The 23,104-nt window shown below is 33.5% G+C and overlaps 1 protein-coding gene across 1 annotated transcript in view; it reads right to left on the bottom strand.

The window, feature by feature from the left end:
* ZFHX4 (zinc finger homeobox 4) overlaps positions 1-23,104 on the bottom strand; it is a 208,139-nt gene that overhangs the window by 157,600 nt on the left and 27,435 nt on the right. The window contains exon 3 of the mRNA XM_081323510.1: positions 21,926-22,428. Coding sequence (XP_081179636.1) covers positions 21,926-22,428 — 503 coding nt within the window. The remainder of the gene's footprint in view (positions 1-21,925; positions 22,429-23,104) is intronic.

The raw sequence follows: 23,104 nt of genomic DNA, 5'->3' as shown, positions 1-23,104 counted from the left end.
AATAACCTATTACAGATTAGGAAATCAAATGAAACTGTTTCTCTACACAAATCTCAAATAAAACATCATTTCTTCCCTTAATGTTGGCTGAGAATTTTTTTAATACAAACTAAAGGAACATATTATACTGTATATATTATAAAGCAAAGATATGTTAAGATGAAAAAAAATATGTTTTTAAAAAAACTACAGCTGAATCATTCAGGTTCAGTTGATCTATTTGGCTTTTGTTTAACATCCTCAGTAAAAAATCAATTAATAATGTATTATTAATGTAGACAAGGCACTGAATTTGAATATTTTAGCCCACAGGATTAGCTTTTATTAATGTCATAAAACCAATTTGGAAAAAATGTATTTTTGAATCATAGTCCAAATTCCTTCCCATAAATATGAAAAATACTGTCGGCCTATATATAGTAATCTATTTTACTGAAGCCTATTTATGCTTTTCCCATCTATGTACTGTAGTCCTTTTTTCTAAAATAAGCTTGTTTGTTTTTTTAAGCCTTTCTTAATTGAACTTATATGGCAAATATTTTTTCTTCGCTGCTCTCATCTCACACTGCTGCATTTTGTTATTAAAGTATGGGATCGCAAATAAAACTTCATTTGTCAAATGAATTTTTATGAGAGTTAAGGATTAGGATTGTGTAACTCCTCTGATTTAATACTAAAAAGTTTTTTAGTACATACAGAGTACAAATGTAGCACCTGCTTGTAGCTCCTTAAAGTTTCTCCCCCAGGATTGCTTAAATGTCAGCCATAGATTTAGTGCAATTTCAGCAAAAGATACAGCTACCTTAAAGGTAAAGGTAAAGGTAAAGGTTCCCCCGCACATGTGTGCTAGTCGTTTCCGACTCTAGGGGCCGGTGCTCATCTCCGTTTCAAAGCCGAAGAGCCAGCGCTTGTCCGAGGACGTCTCCGTGGTCATGTGGCCGGCATGACTAGACGCCAGAGGCGCACGGAACGCTGTTACCTTCCCACTGGAGTGGTCCCTATTTTTCTACTTGCATTTTTACGTGCTTTCGAACTGCTAGGTTGGCAGAAGCTGGGACGAGTAACAGGCGCTCACTCTGTTATGCGGCACTCGGGACTCAGCTACCTTAAGGTGTGGCAAATAGGTGGCACATTTATGGTCTCAAATGCACTGAAAAGGTTTTGGGGGACTGAATCCTAAGCATTGCCCAGTCCTAAGAAATATATTTGACCTATCTCTTGTTTATAACACAATGATATGATAGTTATTATCTCTTATTGAGACAATTTTATTTGTTTATGAACAAAATTAATTTTTCTTTTATTTATTATATCATTACATAATTAGAGAGTCATTGAAGACCGTACAGTAAAAATTGATAAGACTCACAACAAAATATTTAAATATATTCAAAACAGAAAACCATCAGAAAAGTCCTGGACAGCAGGAATATCCAAAGTCTACTAGACAAATGAAATCTTTGCTTCTATCTTAACTAAGGATATGGCACAGATGAGTTCCATTCAAAAACAATTAACAAAAAGATATAAGTTCATTTAAGACTGGCTATAGTCCAGTTCTCCATAACAAATTGTCAATGTGTAATTATTAGAATAGGATCTAGATCAATAAATATGAAATATTAAGCTAGGTTTAATGTCTGTTCTTGAAAAATGGTAAAAAGTATTAAAAAGAAAATAATGAAATATGTAGAGCAATAAGCCTTTCTGTAAAGAAACCAGCATGGTTTGTTTTTCTTTTTTTTAATAATAAAGTTGGAAGGGTCCTTAGAGGTCATCTAGTCCAACCCCCTGCTCAGGCAGGAAACCCTATACCATTTCAGACAAATGGCTGGCCAGTCTCTTCTTAAAAACTTCCAGTGTTGGAGCATTCACAGCTTCTGGAGGCAGTTTGCTCCACTGGTTAATTGTTCTAACTGTCAGGAAGTTTCTCCTTAGTTCTAGGTTGCTTCTCTCCTTGACTAGTTTCCATCCATTGCTTCTTGTCCTGCCTTTGAGCGCTTTGGAGAATAGCTTGAGTCCCTCCTCTTTGGGCAGCCCCTGAGATATTGGAACACTGCTATCATGTCCCCCCTCGTCCTTCTCTTCATTAAACTAGACATACCCAATTCCAGCAGCTGTTCCCTGTGTTTTAGCCTCCAGTCCCGTAATCATCTTTGTTGCTCTTCTCTGTACTCTTTCTAGAGTCTCAACATCTTTTTTACATCGTGGTGACCAAAACTGTATGCAGTATTCCAAGTGTGGTCTTACCAAGGCATTGTAAAGGGGTATTAATACTTCACGTGATCTTGATTCTATTCCTCTGTTAATGCAGCCTAGCACTGTGTTGGCTATTTTGGCAGCTGCAGCACACTGCTAGCTCATATCTAAGTGATTGTCCACTAGGACTCCGAGATCCCTCTCAAAGTTACTACTATTGAGCAAGGTACCCCTTATACTATACCTGTACATTTGGTTTTTCTTGCCTAAATGTAGAACCTTACTTTTTTCACCATTGAATTTCATTTTGTTAGATAGCACCCAGTGTTCAAGTCCGTCCAGATCCTCCTGTATCTTAAGCCTGTCTTCTGGAGTGTTGGCTATTCGTGCCAGCTTGGTGTCGTCTGCAAATTTGATGAGTTCCCCATTTATCCCTTCGTCCAAATAGTTGATGAAGATGTTAAAGAGCACTGGGCCCAGAACAGAGCCCTGGGGCACCCTACTACATACTTCCCTCCATGTAGATTGGGTTCCATTGAGGACCACATGCTGAGTACGGCCGGTCAGCCAGTTACGAATTCATTTGGTGGTGATTCTGTCTAATCCACATTTTTCTATCTTATCAAATAGAAGGTTGTGATCTACTTTATCAAATGCCTTACTGAAGTCCAAGTAAATTATATCCACAGCATTCCTCTGGTCCACTAATTTTGTCACTTGGTCAAAGAATGCAATCAGATTTGTCTGGCATGATCTGTTTTTGACAAACCCATGTTGGCTTTTAGTAATGACTTTGTTTGCCTCTAGGTGCTCGCTGATTCATTGTTTGATTATCTTTTCCAGAATCTTCCCAGGTATTGAGGTCAGGCTGATAGGTCTGTAATTTCCTGGATCCATTTTTTCCCCTTTTTTGAAGATGGGAACTACATCAGCTCTTTTCCAATTCTCTGGTAGTTCCCCAGTGCTCCAGGATCTTTGAAAAATATAGTTCAGTGGTTCTGAGATTACATCTGCCAGTTCCTTGAGAACCTTGTTGGTGTAATCCATCTGGTCCTGGTGATTTGAACTCGTCTAGACTGGACAGGTACTCACTTATCATTTTCTTGCCTATCTTAACTTGTGTTTCTATTCTGTTTTTTATGGCATTATTTTTGATAGGTTGGTCTGTTTTTTCCCTTTGTGTAAAGACAGATGCAAAAAACAAGTTAAATAGTTCTGCTTTCTCCCTGTTGCTTGTCACCTTCTTGCCACTTTCCCCCACTAATGGACCAATCATTTCCTTAACTTTTTTCTTGTTTCTTATATGTTGAAAGAAGCTTTTTTTGTTATTTTTGACTTTGGTCGCAAGCCTTAGTTCATTTTGAGCCTTAGCTTTCCTCACTTCATCTTTGCAGGCTCGGGCTATTTGCTGATATTCTGACTTAGTTATGTGACCCTCTTTCCACTTTTTGTACTTGTCCTTTTTATCTTTCAATTTGTCAGAGAGTTCTTTATGTAGCCATGCTGGTTTCTTTTGAGAGCTGTTATTTTTTCCTCTTCGTTGGTATTGTGCTAGTCTGGGCTTTTATTATCTCACTTTTCAAAATTTCCCAAGCTTCTTGAGTTGTTTTCCCCTTGAGGATTCTCATCCATGGATTCCTTCCTAAGCCCTCTCTAAGTTTATTGAAATTAGCTCTCTTAAAGTCCAAGACTCTAGTTTGACTGTATTCTATTGCTTGTGCTTCCATAATGTTGAATTCCAATATTGCATGATCACTTCCTCCCAAGGTTCCTGTGGCTTCAACACCTTCTATCATTTCATCTCTGTTAGTGAGAATTAGATCCAAAATGGCTAATCCTCTAGTTCCCTTCTCTACTTTTTGGGTGACAAAATTGTCTGCTAGGTTTGTCAGGAATCTGTTTGATCTTCCACTTGGTGCAGAGTTTGTCTCCCAGTTTGTGTCAGGGTAGTTAAAGTCCCCCATTACTATTGTGATGTGCTTCCTACATACCTTAGTTAGCTGACTAGCAAAACGTTCATCTATTTACTCTGAAAGATATGTCTTGTTTTGTCTCATTAAACCTTTAGATTTGTGCTGAATATCTATATGTGACCAAATAGCCTTTGATGATACACTTCACCAAATGTTCCTAAGCAGTCTCCACAGCTGTGGAATAAGAGAACACATGCTTTCATCAATTGATAACTAGTTAAGAAATTTAAAAAAGAGAAGAAATAGATGGATTGTTGTCACATCACAAAGAGCTACAAAATAGTTTTTTTTTTAAACTGATGTTGAAGTTTCCTTATACCTGATGTAAAATTATGGAATTATCTTTAATGTATAAATAACCAATTAGATATATATAAAATACATATTAAGCATTAAGTTAGAAAAAAAGCTTAAGTTTTGTTTCATTATTTTTTGTACGTTTCAGTAATTGAAAGCCAATAGGGTGTAGCATAGCTTGTGCAAAAGCTTTCTTTGTGTGTGTGTGTGTGTGTGTGTGTGTGTGTGTGTGTGTGTGTGTGTGTGCAAAAAAGGGTTCCAGAACACCATTCTGAGCGTTCTATGGGAAAAAAGCCCTGCTTTTATGCTTTAATCTTATGGTTTTAAAAATATGGTAAGTTGCCCCAAACCTCGCCATGTGGATTGCATACAAATATTATATAATTGGTAAATAAAGGTAGAACATATGTTAAATATACATCAAATGATAATATGCTTCCCTAAAAGTGAATTCTTGCTCAATGACAGACCAAGCAGTTAACTTGGAAAGGCAAGAGGAAAATCTAGAAGAGATCTGTGCAACTTGTAGAAGGGAAAGGCCCACACTGATAAATTAAAAATCTTTGTGGTTTGCAAAGGAATGCTGGTGGGCTAATCAATGATTTGGTGACTAGAGGAGCATCTACAGTGTTGAAGTTCATGGTCATGGTAAGTCATGGAGGCACTAGGCAACATGACTTTCAGGGAAGTGGTGGTGATTTTATTACTTTTTTTTTTAAATGTCTGTGCTCTGTCGAAGGGTGCTTGGTAGGCTGCATGTACAGGCCTGGTCTAGAATTTATTTTGGAGCATTCAACTATCTAGAGCAGGCATGTCAAACTCATTTTATTTGAGGCAGCTTCTTATAAAAGAATTGCCATTAATTTGTTTTAATAAAATAATTTAAATCAATTTTTCACTTGATTTCAAATTAAATGAATTATATTGGTTGACAATGAGATTTTTTTAGTACAATTGCCAAATGCAGTAAACTGGTTTTAGGTATATATGTGCACTAATTATTTCAACACCAATACATTTTAACAACATATTCTACTGTATTTGTAAATGAACGCAAATGCAAATTATACAAATTTTTTGTGCAAAAATAAAACAAAATAACAGATTTAAGAGCTGTTATCATTAGTTATACTTAGATTAAAAATAATTCCATCATCCAAAACTTTGTTATATTGTATTTAACGAATAGATGCTTTGGGATTAAAAAAAAAAGACTGACTACATTTGATTGTGTATCACCATGGCATTAAAACAAAATTTGAACAGTGTATGAAAAATAAAGGTTCCCTAAACGTCTGCTGGCTATATCTATACATTTTCCTTGATAGCACTCTATTGCCTTCTTTTTAGCCTGTTTTTCAACTTCCCAGCTTAAAAAAGGCAAGGCACCAGGAGCTGAAAGTTACAGAGACTGTTGAAGCAGGTTGCTAAGCAACCTGTTCACACTCGGCCCTTCTTACCCTCCCACTTTTAAATTAGCCTGTACGGATCACATTTCCTTCGATTTGAGCCATCTGAAGGCCCGTCGCTGCGATGCATTCTGCTGCTCTGTAACCTGGCTGCCTGAGGAGAATTTGGCTCTCTGGAACAGTTTCCTTCAGCTTGTGTGTGTGTGTGTGTGTGTGTGTGTGTGTGTGCAAAAAAAAGGTGCCGGAACGCTGTTCTGAGTGTTCTATGGGAAAAAAGCCTGGGATATATCACATATAATTGAAGATTGTAATTAGTTGTGTGTGCACGTTCAGCAAGTGTGATGTATTTGTGCTAGCATTCCTAGGCCTCTTCCCAACCACATCCAGAAAAATTTGTAACAAACATTGGAATTCTTAAGGCCATGTTTGGTATTTCCCAGCAATCTGTTACTGGAAGGAAAAAGCAATCCCTGCTGTGTTACTGATCCCAGAGAAGCATTTGCATGTATGCAGGTATCCTTAGGGTGCCATAGTTATGGATGAGAAATATTGGTTGCAAAGTTGGCATTTCTGGATGTAATACAGATATTTTGGACTTATTTTTGTTTCTTTGCAAGTTTGATATTTTTAAAAAGTCATTTGCTACTGACTACACTTATGCACACATGCAACATCTTTTGCTAGGATACATGACCATTGCTTGTCCAGAATGTGAACAGTGAGAGATTGTGACTAAACAAAATTTTAATGTACAGATAATACCACCAGAAATTATTTTAGCCTTTTTAATAAATGTTGTTATTGATCTTAAGCTCACCATGGAAAACATCATATATTGTTATGTATATACTAGGTTAATTATTTAAAGACTGAAGTGCAACCTAACTAGATTCTAAATAATCTATTTTTCAAAACACACAACAGTCCAAACAGTAAAAGTAAAGTCTAAATTAAGAATATTTCGTTCTTAAGAATTGTTTAATTTAAAGTGGTTTAGTTGTAATAGATGGTTAGATTCAAAATAGTTTTCAAGAGTATGTACAAAAGATACTATTTTTTTCTAGCATCAACTAAATTAGACATATTACATTGAGAAAAATGTTTCTCATTTCTTTCCTGTTACCTTTATTGATTTCATTGCAGAGATGTTAACATAGGAAATAGATTATTTTGTTATCTAATTTTACCTTCCAAAAGACAGAAGCAGATGAAAAATGTGAGGTTCTTTCCTGTTGGCTTTTTTGAATTAGCTGTTTTAGATTCTAAAAGTTTAGTTCCTAGGGTAGGCAACCTTGGCTCTTTTATGACTCAAGGACTTCAACTCCCAGAATTCCTGAGCCAGCATGGCTCAGCTTGGAAACCTCTCCCTGGCTGGCTGGCTCAGGATTTCTGGGAGTTGAAGTCCATGAGTCATAAAAAAGGGCCAAGATTGCCTAGCCCTGCAATAGGCTTTCAGAGGGAGCTTTTTTTTTTTTTTTTGCAAAAAAAAGGTGCTGGAACGCCGTTCTGAGCGTTCTATGAGAAAAAAAGCCCTGGACATACACATATTTTTAGGCACCGATGCAGTTTTAGCTTATTTTCTACATATTTGGCCATATCTTCTGGATTGGTTAGAGCTGTTAAGATGCAGTGTTAGGGATTCCCACAGAAATAACATACCTATACATATGTTAGGCCAACAGTTTAATTATGAATGTACACCTTGTTCTCCGCAGTCAACTAATCAGAATAGCACTCTTGCATATTTTATCATTTATTACTCACTTTCCAGTCTGATAATTTGATATACAAACTGTGGCATTTCCTCAGTAGCTGCCCATACATTATAAAAGATTTCCAACTTATTAACATACACTACAAAGTTTCTCAGATAAAACATGTTCTGTGAAAATGAGAAGCCTTGTAGAAGCGAAATTGAAACTCACTGGGGAACGATGGACCAGTTTTTCTTTCACAACCCCATTTGCCTCACACCATCATTACTGGAGAAAAATGCCAATATGTATAATGCCTCAATTTCATAGTGGAAATAGGGTATATATTACAATGAACAAATAAATGAACAGATTGTATAACATATGGCATAGTTCTGAGTATAAGGACACTTCTTAATGTAATATCTCAATATTTGTTTTTAATTAAGAGAAGTACTCTCTATGTAAGGTATTTCTACATAATATTTCAAAATATATTTCTACAAAGACTGGTTATAATTTTACTTAAATAATAGTCCTTCCTTCCTTCCTTCCTTCCTTCCTTCCTTCCTTCCTTCCTTCCTTCCTTCCTTCCTTCCTTCTTCCTTTTTTTTTCTTTCTCGGCACTGAAAATAACAATTAAAAAAACTATTGCTGGAGCATGATATCTCCTTGGTATAGTAGAAAAAGATGTTTTTTTAAAAAAAATACCCTTCAATGGTATTACAAAATAATAGGTTATTTACATATTACTTTTTCTTATTTTATAATTTAAATGAAGAAATAACTCATTAAAATGATTACTTTCTCCCTGCTTCATTTACAACATCTAAAGTTGTGGGGAAAATAAGAAGCAGGAGCAATAAGTATGTTTGCTGCCTTGAGTTATATATTAAAAAGGCAGGATAAAAAATCTAATAATAATAATTGCCTGCAAGCAAGAACTGGCGGGACCACAAAATAGAGAAAGTAATAGAAAATGAAGCAGCTAAACTGCTCTGGGACTTTAAAATTCAAACAGACAAGAACCTGAACATAATACCTCAGACTTAAGAACTGTCAATAAGAAAGACAAAAAAGTCTGGACGTTGCAGTACCTGGAGACAGCAAAATAGAACAGAAAGAACTACAGAAAATCACAAAATATAATAGAGTAGAATGACTATGGCAAAACAAAGCAAAGATCGCACCAACATTAATAGGCACCTTGGGTACAATTCCAAAACTTCTGGAGAACCATTTGATAAAGTTACCACCAGACAATTGGAAAAAGCAGCTTTACTTTGAACAGATTACATCCTGTAACAATACCTTTTAACACCAGGAAGCAACAACATCTGCCTATACCAGGTCCTTAAGGAAGAACTTGATAAGTAGATTAAAATGGCAAATCCAGTCTAAACATCTAGCTGACTGAGCAACAAATCATAATAAAGCAATCAAGGCCAGAACTGAAAAATTATCAAATGATTCAAAGTGCACATTTGGCAAAGAAGCAGAAGAAACAATAGATCATAAACTGAACTCATGCAAGAAGATCACGCAAACTGATTATAAACAACAACATAACAATGTTTCCAAAATGATTTATTGAAATATTTATAAAAATGGCCACGTGTCAGTAATGAAAACTTGGTGGGAACATATAGTTTAAAAAGTAATCGAAAATAAGCAGGTTTAAAATATTATGTGATTTCTGAATACAAATAACACACTAGATGTAACTATGGTCGAAAAGACACTGTTGATAATTGATGTGGCAATACCAGAAGATAGCACAATAGAAGACAAAGAATTGGAAAAGATTACAAAGTATCAAGATCTGAAAATCAAAACTGAAAATTTATGGCATAAACCAATGATGGTAGTCCCAGTGGATATCAGCATACTGGATGCCATAACCCCCAAAATTGGATGGCACTTAGAAAATATGTTCATTGACAAAATTTCCATTTGTCAATTGCAAAAGGGTACACTGCTTGAATCTGCACACATAATACAACAATATATTACAACATCCCAGCATATGAAGAACTTGATGCATATGTAGGCTAATATCAGCTAAAGAACTGGTAGGTATGACTTGTGAACAGATACAATCAAAGGCGGTTCATTACCAGAACTAAAATATTTAAGGATGCAGAACTGGAAAATATTCAGAAAAATAAGGAAAATGGAAGATCCCAAAGCAACAGTAGAATAGTAGAAGAAATTCAGACAAACACAATTGCAATTATAAAGAAAATAGCTGATATGAATGACAGAAATGATAATTTAGAAGTCATAACAACAGAACCAGTACAGCCAGAATTGAAACAATCTATGACTTAATACCATTCCTCCAAGAAAAATTAAAAGATAAAATGGTGCCAGAATTTTATCAGTAAATTTTCAGTAAAAAGAATGCTGGCACTGAAAGCAGTACCCAAGAAACACCTGGCACTTATAATAATATGAATAAGGGGATTGCAAGAGTTAAAATAACATCTATAGAACAGACTAATCAGCTTGCCTATAGTACAGCAATGGTGGTTATAGGAGAACTTGGTATTGAAATTAGAAAATCAAAAGCAAAATCGTATTCAATCCCAAAGTCGAAGATCTGATTGGAAGCCAAAATAATGAACTTAAGATCAGATGCAAGTAACTAAAAAAATGAAAGAACAAAAAATGATAAAGGTAAGAATCAAGACAAACTCTATTAAAGAAAAAATTGGCTTGCCAGAAAAAGCAGCTTTGAAAAAAAATAAAACTGCAAATAATAGCAATAGCTGTGAAATTGAACATATGAAACATGAATCATCAAATTTAAGCAAAAAAGCTATTTAAATCAGTCCAAAGGCAATTCTACTAAAGTATAAATGGCTATAGAAATTCTGAAACTAGAAAACCAAACCAGTTTTGGAAAGATGAATGGGGGACTCAAAAGCATCTTAATAAAATCATTGGATGGATAAAAGATGAATTTGAAGAAGACTTTAGTAAAAATCAAGCCAAAAAAACCACCACCACCAATTTACATCTCATCTGGATTGATTGTAAAAAGGTGTTTGATTTATTACCACATAGTTGGATCATCAAATGTTTGGAAACAACAGCTGTCAGTAAAAACATTAAAATGCTATTTAGAAAATTGAATGCAAAATTGATGGTTGGAAAAGAAAATATTGGTTTATCAACATTACAGAAGAATATTATCACCCTTATTATTTGTACTATTTGAAAGTAATAAACAAAATTACTTTCAGTGATTTTTAAAAAAATCTCAGCTATCAAATGGTAAAAATGATACTAAAATCTTACATTGTTTCCTGTATATTAACCAAAGTTTTATGGAAAACCAGAAATTGAAATCCAGTCGACTTCTTTCCAAGATGGTTGTTGAATGGTAAGAAGCTTTGTGATGATTTGTTGATTTTGCTGCCAAAGCTGGTTCTCTGGCAGTGCTACTCCCTGTATTTCAATGGGAGCACTTAGGAATGACCCAAGATGGGTTTTCTATGGCCATAGATCCCTCTGGGAAGGGGAGTTTTGAAGATTCCAGTTCTCTTTGGAAGTGGTCAGAAAGTCATGAGCATCCATTTCCCTTTCAGCAGTTCACTTTCTTAAGCATGCCTAGGTTTTAACTTCATTTTTTGAATTTTGTCTTTACTCTGCTTTTTCTTTTTAAAAGTTGACCAGCTGGCTGAATGCTGATTTATTTTAACCCTCTGCTGGACTCTAGCTATTCTTTTTTTTCCTCCCTTTGATTTATGCTGCTGTTTAAATAACTTTCATTTTCTCTCGTAAGGAAACACGGCGTGTCCTTAGACGGTAAAAGTGTCTTCATTTGATTTACATTAATATTGGACTCTTGCCATAGGGTTGGACTATATATATATATATATATATATATAAATATAAATATATATATATATATATATATATATATATATATATATATATATATATATATATATATATATATATATATATATAAATGTTTGTTAACTATTTAGATTACCTTGCTAGGCCCCAAACATGGGACAAATCTTTATTTCCTGTTTCGGCCTAACCGAAGGCCATCCACAGGCAGTAGTCACAACAGTGACAGCTCATATTTGTGTAAATTTTAGATTGCTAACAAAGAATTAATTCTTTGTTAGCAATCTAAAATTTACACACACACAGACACACACACACACACATATACACACACACACACACACACACACTTTGGTGTTCTTTGCTTCTTAGCTAAATTACATAGAACAACAATCTATCAGATTACAGACAAGCAAGGGTAGCTGATATCCAGAAAAAGTAACATGTATTTTTTAGTTGAAAGCTATATTAAATGGTTTGATGAAATGATAATGGCTGTGGAAAATATTCAGCTGCATGTAATGCTGGATACATTAGATTTACAAAAGGAATGTGACTGAAAAGCTTCAGATCTTTGAAAATCCTGTAAAGAGATATGGACTGTGCAGATGTTGAACCAACTGAACCATCTGCATACCCCCTCTAAAGTTAAACCCTGCATTCTTTTACAATAGCAGAAGCCTCTTTGAATAAAAAAGTGACAAATTGGTTTTTCTTAAGAGGACTGAAAGATATTGGGATTGGATTTGTCACATTCAATCAGGTACCACTTTTATCTAGATTTTGTTGGGAAGATAGACCAACTATAGAGACTAGATTTATTATATTTAATTAGACAACAATTGATAAGAGATATTATTAAGAACGCATGTGCATATTTGATCCAGGACAAATTACTATTATCTCTTCGAAAAATTTGGGATAGATAAGATGCTGTGGTAAATTTTCTACGAGTTGATTACAATAACAGTTTGCTAAAAGAGGGTTTATTATAACTATAATAATAACTATATTATAACTATAATACTATAACTATTTATTATTATTATTTCTCCTGTTAACTATTTTGCCATTAATATTATATACAAAAGGTCAATAATTGGCAAATAGATTTAGTAGTTTAATTTTTTTCTGGGCCTGTTTCACAAGGGGTGGGAAACTAATATTGTAGTAATGTCTTAATCAGCATTCAATTAGGCAGGATAATGTGTGTACATGCACCTTTTTTCAATGTTTTGTTTTGTATTTGTTTTTTTAATTTGTTGGAGTGTTATATTTTAATTTTTTAAAATAAAATAGGAATTTTAAAAAAGTTGAAATCCAGCCATTGACAAACACAGTAAGAAATTTTAGCCCACATAAAATGCAATTTGGCCTAGAAAAATGTGTACAATAGCAATAAAGTGTGGTAAAATTATAAAAAATAATGAAATTGAAATGTCAAATGATCAAACCATCAGGAGCCACCAGGATGATGCCTACAAATAGCTGGACATTTTACAGTTGGATAACTTCAAGCATGAGTTAGTTAAGAACGCATTTAGCAATTAGCAACTCTTTGGATGCATTCTTTACTAAAGACAAAATTGAAAAGTGGAAACTCCCTTCCAAGCCATCATTACCTGGGCCATATATGTAATACTATGCACTGTTGAAATTATTAAGAAGACACAAGCTGAATTAGATGGTTTGGACCAGAAAAAAAGAAGAGGGCCTCCTCAGGGTGCCACCGATCAGAGAATGTCGATTGGTGGCCCCCAGGGGGAGGTCCTTCTCTGTGGGCGCCCCGGAGCTATGGAATCGGTTGCTGGTTGAGCTCCGGATGGCGCCCGACCTTCGCTCCTTCCGTCGCGATCTGAAGACATTCTTATTTGAACAAGCCGGCCTGGCCTGAAAGGGGATGGGTTGGGCTTTTATGTCATTTTTAATATCTGTATTTATTGTTTTTAGCTGGGCATATGTTTAATTTTCTTTTAACTTTTGTATTTTTGTATTTTTTATATATCTGCCCTGTTCACCGCCCTGAGTCCTTCGGGAGAAGGGCAGTATATAAATAAAATTATTATTATTATTATTATTATTATTATTATTATTATTATTATTATTATTATTATTATTATTATTATTATTATTATTATTATTATTATTATTATTATTATTATTATTATTCACTATGCATAACATCCTGTAGTGATACTGACAGATTATACCTGTTCTGCAGAAATGGAGGCAAAGTTTTCCTTCAGGTCAAACAAATTGTCAACGAATAAAAACATACACTGGTTGATTGTGAAAAAAACAACCAAGAACAAGCATTGGTGCATGTTAACAATTGGAATTTACTGAATGTGCAGGAGAAAAATGTGAATATTGAAATACTGTAATAAAATCATGAACAGAATGCTGGCAAAGAAAAGCATTCCATGGTTAATTTCTATAAAAGATTGAGGGGAACGTGGCTAAAGATAAAGCCTGGAAATGATTTATGACTGGAATATTAGAAAAAGAAACTGAAGTCCAAAAGGCTGTGAAAGAGGAAGTTATTTGAAACACTGCACTCAGGACCAAAATTTAAAGGTCATCAAATTATGCAAAGTGCAAAATGTGCATAAAAACAGAAGAAATAGTATATTATATGCAGTATTAAGCTTGGGATGATGGTTGTACAAACTGATTATAAACAACAATTGCCAAAATGATTCACTGAAACATCTGTAAAAATTATCATGTGCTAGTAATGAAAAAAATGTTGGGAACATATAGTCGAAAAGTAGTTGAAAATGAGCAAATATTGTGGTATGTCCCACTACAAATGGATAAAATTTGGTTCACAACACACTAGACAACTGTGGTTGAAAAGAAGACACTGTGGATAATTGATGTGGCAATACCAGAAGATAACAGAATTGAAGACAAAGACATGGAGAAGACCACAAAGTATCTGAAAACTGAAATTGAAAGATTATGGCAAGAACCAGCCTTGGTGGTTCTTGCGAAGGTCTTGATGTGTATGAAGACTAACACCAGCTAAAGAACTGAAAGCTGTTATTTCACATTTTTGTGAACAAATAATAATAAACCTACATACTTCAATATAATAGCAGACTAATAAAATATTTCTTAGCCATATACATATAAAAATAGAATAATTCAAAATAGTCCATGGAATTAAATTTCAGACTAAAATGATCATAAGTCTTAAACCTCTTTTATATGTGAAATAATACATTTCAGTAACAATGCACTAAAGAATAAGTAAATAATAACTTTAATATAAACAAGTAACTATAAAAAATGTTTGAAAACATGTTTTGATGTTTAAATGTACTGAACCTTCCAATTTCCTTTTGCACGGTCATTTTTACACAAATAAGAACAACAGTTCAATAACTGGAATTGCATAAATTTACTAAAAACTATTCAAATGGAAACAATGACACTCGGTTAAAACTATATGGATCAAATTTTATTATTGAATGCTAAAATTCTAATGGCTTATATAATTAAATTTAAATGAATTATCTGGATGCCCTCATATAAAATGAACTTTAGCTCTGATTTTCAGCTAATGTCTCAACCAACATTTTGTTTCTTACATCCAAAGTCACTTGGTTGAGTTGGGAGACTACAAAAATTGATAATAAATAAAATTAAAATAATAAAATAAATAAAATAAAATAAAATAAAATAAAATAAAATAAAATAATAAAATAAAATAAAATAAAATAATAAAATAAAATAAAAAATAAAATAAAATAAAATAAAATAAAATAAAATAAATAAAATAAAATAAAATAAAATAAAATAAAATAAAATAAAATAAAGCAAGCATTGGGTGTACTTTGACTGGGTTTTCCTTATTTCTTACGTTCTTTTTCAAATCTACTTTTTAGCCCTGATGCTTTCATGCATAATATGAATAATGAGCTTTCACTGAAGGAACAGTACTGTTCAAGTCACCTAAATCCCAATTATATCACTCATAAGCAAGGTGGCACAATAAATTAATACAATATCTTTGGCTAATTCAAAGCACAAATATTGCAAACATTAGTAGGGAAGTCAGACTGACTATTCTGCTTCACTAAAGACAGAATGCAAAGTTTGTGAAATTAAGCTTTCTGCTTTGAACCAGACTTGAAGAGCTAGAATTCTTCCTTCCAAAGGCAAAGGAATATTAGTTGTTCAGCTTAATGACAGGTGCCAAATGGTATTTACATTTCCTGCTGAAGATGCTAACTAATAGGCCAACCAGTTGACCATGAAAATTCTTAGCCCTAAGTGACCCAAAGACCGGCTATAAATCTATCTCCTAAAATACAGTCAATGCTCCATTTGTTCTTCCAACCTTTCCGTAAGTAACATTAAACATTTTATTATAATCTAGTTACAGTGGGATCTTTTAAGGCTGGCAGCAATATTTTGTTGACAAAATGAAGGATTACGATAAACCTTTGTTTAAAATAAACACATTATAGGGTCAGCATCACCCAAGGGAATGCCACTTAAGGAGACGATTATGCAATTGTATTGCATTTAACAAGAGGAATCAGTCAAAGACATAAAAACAGATGGGGGAAAAGGTACTAAACTAAAGCTTATGAAAAAAAAGTTACAAAATAGTGCAACTATCACATAGTTAGATCCATATTAATAACTATTTTTGCCCTAAATTGGAAAATATTCAGACTACTACAACTGCAAAACTTGGTAGCTAGAGTAAAGTCTGGCAATAGACTTTATACAATCAGCTTTGTATTTTTTATCCTGGCTTCCTGTTTGTTATTCAGCCCTATTCAAGGTCCAGGTTTTGAAAAATTAAGCCCTGAAGATCTTAATGCTAATATTTTTTTATATGTCTCTCTATGATCATCTTCAGTAATGCTTTTACAGTGATAAGGGATTCAGGAGTATCAATAGCATTGATAGATATCCTGTTTGTATTACTTTACAACATGTCATTGAATGCCTAATTATTATCTCATTTATCTCATTATTGTGTATAACATTAGCATATTAAACAATTCTAATTGCTTGCATAATTAAATTTAAGTGAATCATCTGGATTCCATCAGATAAAATGAACTTTGGGTATTGTTTTCAGCTGATGTCTGAACCAATATTTGTCTCTTACAGCCAAAGTTGACTCAAGGAGTTCAATCAAAGTTTGACAGTTTATGTCTCACCAAGGCCAGAGAATGGACAATGCAGCATACTTTCTTCAGAATTACATATATTGAAATGGAAGTGTGACAGATTTCAATATCATTTAAGAATATTTCAAGTCAATGTTTGTTTTTATTTTCTTCTTTTTTTAAATTTTGTTTTCATTCCTCTAATTTTTATTTTCATTTTGAAAATACTGATAAGTAAATGTTCAGAGAAGTTGTCATTAAATGCAAGCTTGGCTTATCAATAAGGCCCTTTGTGATGATAATTACAGATTATTTGAAAAAAAACCACCATATTTTGGAGATTTCTAAAGCTGCTAGAGGACATAAAGCATAACTGGTGGGAAAGAGATAACCTAATAAAAGCCAGTGAAGACCGAGTTGAATATTCTGGATACCATGGCCAGAAAGGTTGAAGGCAAATGTTGCTTCCCTTTGGACTTGTGGGGGATTAAAAGGTGGAGAAAGATTTAATAGTTTTGGAAGCAGGTATAGCAAAAACTGACTTCTGTGATGAATAAGCTCTCCCTAGGCTAAGATTGATACTGTGATATATTTGACTCTCTATTACTATGGTGATGCTAAATTAACTCAGAGAAATCTTACCAACTGGGGAGCTTATGCTAGTGATTTATACATTCTTTTAATAAATAATAAATAAATAGGTTTACTGATATGTTATATTTTTTTCACAGGACCAAACATTCCTGATATGGTCAAAGAGCCATTTCACATTTCTCAAAATTATTCTACATGCATAAGTTACCATTAAATACTATGCTGGTACAATGGTGTTATTGTTTAAATTACCTCCATTAAAGATTAGAACTCTTAATTCATAACTTCCTATTAAAATAAAAAAATACATTTTTTTCCATTCCCCAAGTAATTAAAATTCTCAAGTTAAGACTAATGCTGGTCAGAATGATATGATCCAGAGATTATATGTATGCCTGTTGTAAGTTTTCTTACTGTTTCTGTGCAGGTGGATGATACATATGCTACATAAAAGTTCATCAGTCTGCATTACAGACAAGGCCTTTAATAAATTCCATTCACTTTCTTGGCAAGCAAGTAGTTGCTTCTATTAGAGCTGCTGGGAAGGCACATGGCTTATAAACCACAGCTTTGCTATACATATACAAGTGCACACTTTCTCATAAATAACCAATACTTATTTAGCTTGATCTTGATTGTAATTTTCCAACGCTATTACTTCTGCCTTAGGCAAATGAGAAGCAAGTAATTTTCAAGGACAATTCTAGCTGAAATTTTCTTTATAGGATCAAAGCAAAACATGCTTAGTAGCAATGAATACAGCTTTGTTCCCTCAACTAACAGTAGCACTAGACATACAGATAGTGTGTTTCTGAATACTTATGGAAAGATCATCAACACTTTCTGCCTTGAGTCTTCTTCCAGAACATCATGACCCACATGTTTTTTACTACAAAACATGAAAGAAAAGGTGTTGCTCTGGTCAAATAAAAATAAAGTTAATTAGTTTGGGTCTCATGTTTAAGCAGGCCAAATCCTGCTAAAGACATTAAAAAACATCTGCAAAACAGATTTTCATTAAACTCATTGGTTGAAAGCTAAGCTCTTAGGCAGATGATGCCTCAGAACTAACCTTTCACCTTTAATTAGAATTAGGTCATTCAACTTTTCTAGTTTCTGAAAAAATAAAAAATAAAGGTAAAACTAATCCTAATATTAATAGTATTATGAATCAATTATATTTCTATTAAAAACAATTAAAAATGGCAAACTGAATTTTGTTATTTATTCTTCTGACTGCACAATCTGTACTATTATACTACTATGTATGTATTATGCAAGTCTCATTGACTGTGATGGCACCTATTTCAAAGCAGATGTTCTTAATCTACATTTTTACAAAATGTAGATTAAATATTGTTTTGTTAGGCAACTAATTGTATAAATTACTCTTCTATTCAGCAGACAGAAATGTTTTAATATTTGATTAGCTTCCATTTTTTACATCATGCCTTATCCATACGCAAGCAGTTTTAATGCTTGGTTCATCAAAGCAATTTATATATTTAGAAAAGATATACAGTCATGCATCTAAGGTACATAAAAACCAATATCATATCTATAACCCATTAAAATAGTAAAGTATGGTAGAAAAACCAAACAAATAAACATGGCATAGTTTGTTCCATAAAATGAACAAATATATTGGGTCACCTAGCATACTATGATCTCTAACCCAGTCTCCTCTAGGCTTGAAGAAAAGGGTTGGGGCTTTTGAAATCTTGGAGGGAGGTAAGAGTTGTGACAGAGAACATATACCTCCTTGGACCCACAAGTATAAGAAAGAGGATGAGCAGAGTCTATCTATCCTGTCAGATCTGGTGGACCAGGTACCGTAGAACCCCTTTCTATAATATCCATTTAATAGCAGTACAGTTGTGAGGATTCTAATTATTTTTCTTCAATAAAAATGCATTTTGTCATTGCTATATTTTAAGACTGACAAAAAGAATGTATTAGCTAGACAACAGAATACCTCTTCTTCGCCAGTCCATTTCAATATCAGACTGGCCTATTTAGTTGAGACCATGAGTTGGGGAACCTAACTTTTACATAAACCAAAGTAGAAGGCAGATTGAAGAATTTAGTTAAGAACCTGGAAAAACAATTGCAAAAAATAGCATTCTCTTCTGTTATTTCAGGGATTAGATGGAGTTTTGCATGATTTTATATCTGCAATTTGGAAGCTCTCGAATTAACTAATTAAATCCTAGGGAAACGTAACTATTACTCTATGGTAGTATGATTTTATGTATTCGGTATTTATTTATTTTAGAGGAGAAAGACAAGACCTTTCAACCAACAAAACAAATCCTCCCTGCCTATACCAGTATCACTCCTGAGTTTCTAATGGACTTTATTTCATTTTCATTTTAAAGAATTGTAAAATCCCCTTCCAGTGTTTTACTCCAGGAATTAAACAGAAAGCAGAACATTCCTCTGCCGCAAAAGAAAAACATTTTGTTCATATCATCTCATTGTTTTGATAGGCAATCCTGTAAATTCATTAAAACTCTGAATAAAAACTTCCACTATTTTTTAATAAACTTTCTGTATGAGTATTAAACCCATAAATAACCAAAATACAGCCCCATGTATGAAAGGTGAAGATGACAGTTTGCAGATGACACAAAATAGAAAATATTAGGTCAACTACAATAATTCAAGAGTGGACAGAATTATAAGTTACTTTAAATCTGATTAGTTCTATAGATTTTCTAGATATGCTCACTGGAAAGAAAGAAAGAAAGAAAGAAAGAAAGAAAGAAAGAAAGAAAAGAAAATATTTTTATTTCTCTTTTAAGATTTTTGATTGCAATATTTCAAAAGCCAATTCTCTCCCACACTTTAAAACAAAGCAAGAGGTGAAAATAAGAACCTAATGATGTGACACCTTGATACTATATAGCTTAGTTCAAATACTGTATTCTGATGCCATTGTAATTTAAATGTTTATTTTCTTCATATTCTCTATAGTAAAATAGTTAAATTACAAATTATAAAGAGTATAAAAATGTGATACTTTTAATTTCTTATACGTTTTTGTTGTTTACATTTAAAGGAGTGAAAACTACTTGACTGTCTTTTAAGACTTCTGGTAAATTTATTATGGCTAAAGTAATGTTACGTTTAATATTACAGGCATGGAAGAAAATTCACAGTAGCATTTATAAATATATAGGTGCCTACTTTTTTGAAAAGCACCACATGCTTCAAAAACATATAATTACTCAGGAAATTTTCTAAATAGATATTGAAAAATAAAATGGTGTCAGGCACTCTGATGAGTCTATATTTGTAAACTTGTATTTTGATTCTAGATATCTAGAAACATTTTATGAAATAATCTCCCTTGAAGACCAGCAGAAAGCTAAGGTTCTATTGTATCTGAAGTTGAAGGCAGTAGCAGTGAGCAAACATTTTAACAGTCTGCCTCCAAGGAAATAAATTTCTTCATATGTACTTGTAGAGGTCAAAAATTGGGCTACTAAGCAAAAGGCTGAAGGCCACATATTTTCCGAAGAGTGTCTTGCACAGGAGGAGGAGAGAAAGGAAAGGCAGAGGGAATGACATCTTTTTCCTTATAAAAGTCAAATGCAAAATATATTCATTACTCTGGACTTTAAAAAAACAGGTTTCAGCTACCTGTCTAACATAATTTATACACAGTTTTTTTACTAGCCTTTGTGGGGAGAAAGTTACCTACAGAACTATTTCCCTATTTTTTTTTACTTTGTAGATGTGTACAATTTACAATAGGATTTGAGATAAAACATACGGTACATTGTTTTTCAACAGCTTATTTAGTCTATAAATATCAGTATTTGCATTACTTAGTACTACTTTATAAAGTAAACCTTTAGCATGTTAAAATTGCCTTACATTGTATTTAGACCAACTATATGACTGCCCATCTCAAAACAGTGATTCTGTCCATGGCCAATGTAGTATCCTAAACTGGATAAATGTTTTGAATAAAACTTTCAGATAAAGAAATTAAAAAACACCTTGGCAAAAGTTTGGAACGCAGAAATGATTTGCACAATCCTATGAAGCAATCCAATAAACTTTACTAAAAACATTATCCAACAGTTAAAATTTGGAAGCATAATAGTATATTAGGTTATAATAGTATTCATCACCCTGACAGATTCAAAACATTTTCTCCCAGGCTTCAAAACAATGAATTTACCTTTAAGCTGACATTTTGTACATCACAACTTTTCATGTTTTTTGTAAGGCTTAGAAAAAGAAATAGGCAAAAAGACAATAGACCATACTTGTAAATCTCAAAATAAAACTATAGTTCACTTGTGTATGTTTTCAAGAGATACTGAAGTCACAGGCTTTGGTTCAGATGATTTTTTATTGATCCGTAGCATGAAGCTATAGTATTTTTTTAAATACAATAGTAAACAACTGTCAGTTCAAATATGTGAGAGCATTTGTAGTTAAATATTGGCTAACAAAACTAATTAGGTACATGATACCTTTAATTTAACAATTTCACCTAAATGCTATGTATACATATTTAGGAATAAAACTCAGGTAATTCAATAGGATTTACTTCTGAATATGCTGATAATAGAACTGTGAAGATTGATTAAATAAACAAAGTTTGATAATATGTTCAAAATGCCACTTTTGGGGTGCAGCCTATTTTTTGTTACTTTTTTTAATTTGCAGATCTATCAACCTTTCCTTTTTTTTCTGTCATTTTCACAATTTACTGCCAACTGAAATTACTGGTGGGTCCTTACCTTGTAAAGTCTCAAGGCTGCCTCATGCCTGTGATTGGTGGTGTGTAAGCGCAATTTATCCACACTGTTGGTGTAGTAGTCACAGGCATTACATTTCAGGTGAACTGGGTTGCCAATGGCAATGCACTTCAGCCTCCACTCATTCGTTTTTCCTCCTTCCTTAATATGCGCCACCAGTTGATATTTCTGCATGTGTTTGTCAGTCTTGCAGTGGAGCTGGAAGTTGGCTTTGAGCTGTGTGTTGTAGTTACACAGCTTGCATTGGTATATGTCTCCAATTACAGCCCTCCACTCCTCTTCAGGGAGAGAACGTTCACTGCTCACATGCACACTTAGGGCCTCCAAGCTGTCAGAGGTGAATTTGTTGCAAACAGCACACTGGAATAACTTCAGTGCTGGGTCACTGATATAAGGTGACAGCTCTCCTGCAGTAAGGAGGGACAGGTCATCACCCATTAGTTGACCACTGGCAAGCCGGATTTCAGGTGGCAGCTCATTATTTACTACAGGGAAAAAAATTAAAAGGGAAAGTAAAGACCAGAAAACATAGAGAGTCTGCGTGTGCACATAGACACACACGCACACTGGAATCTATAAACTAAAGCCTTGACAAGGGACTTGCTTTCTCTAGAGCTTAAACTATAAAAAGCTGTAATGGGATTGAATCAGGATCAATTACAATCATCCCTTTCAACTTCTGAATTCCCTCATCAGATAGCTTTAATTACTCCTACTGGGCATGATGTCATTCTGGAATTTTTATTTTCAAAGACATGAGAGCTGATCAATAAAATAACAAAACAGTAAGGCTTTTGCAACATAAAAGCTGAGATTAACTTACACCACACTAATTGTAGCTTCATTATATCCGTTAAATAGTCTAATTACAGCTCTCATATATATGACCCACATACATGCACATATGAAAACCTAGGAATGGCAATTCAGAAAGATCTATCAGTTTTAATTTGACTGATTTCAAATAGTTTGGTTGTACAAAATAGTTGTGAGAAATAGTTTTTTTCCCCACCCTGATACTTTATGTCATCATAAACTGCTTATAAGTGCAAATGTAATATACATTGCTATAAAAATTAATCAATTTCTTTGACTCAAACCAAGCCTTTATCCCAAAGTCTCCCCTCCCTATTTCTCTACTTTAAACCCTTTTAATTTTTA

The sequence above is a fragment of the Vipera berus genome (assembly GCF_964194415.1).
Source record: "Vipera berus genome assembly, chromosome: 3".
In the NCBI taxonomy this organism is placed as follows: Eukaryota; Metazoa; Chordata; class Lepidosauria; order Squamata; family Viperidae; genus Vipera; species Vipera berus.
The sequence above is the reverse complement of the archived record's forward strand: the minus strand, read 5'-3'. Positions and strand labels throughout refer to the sequence as shown.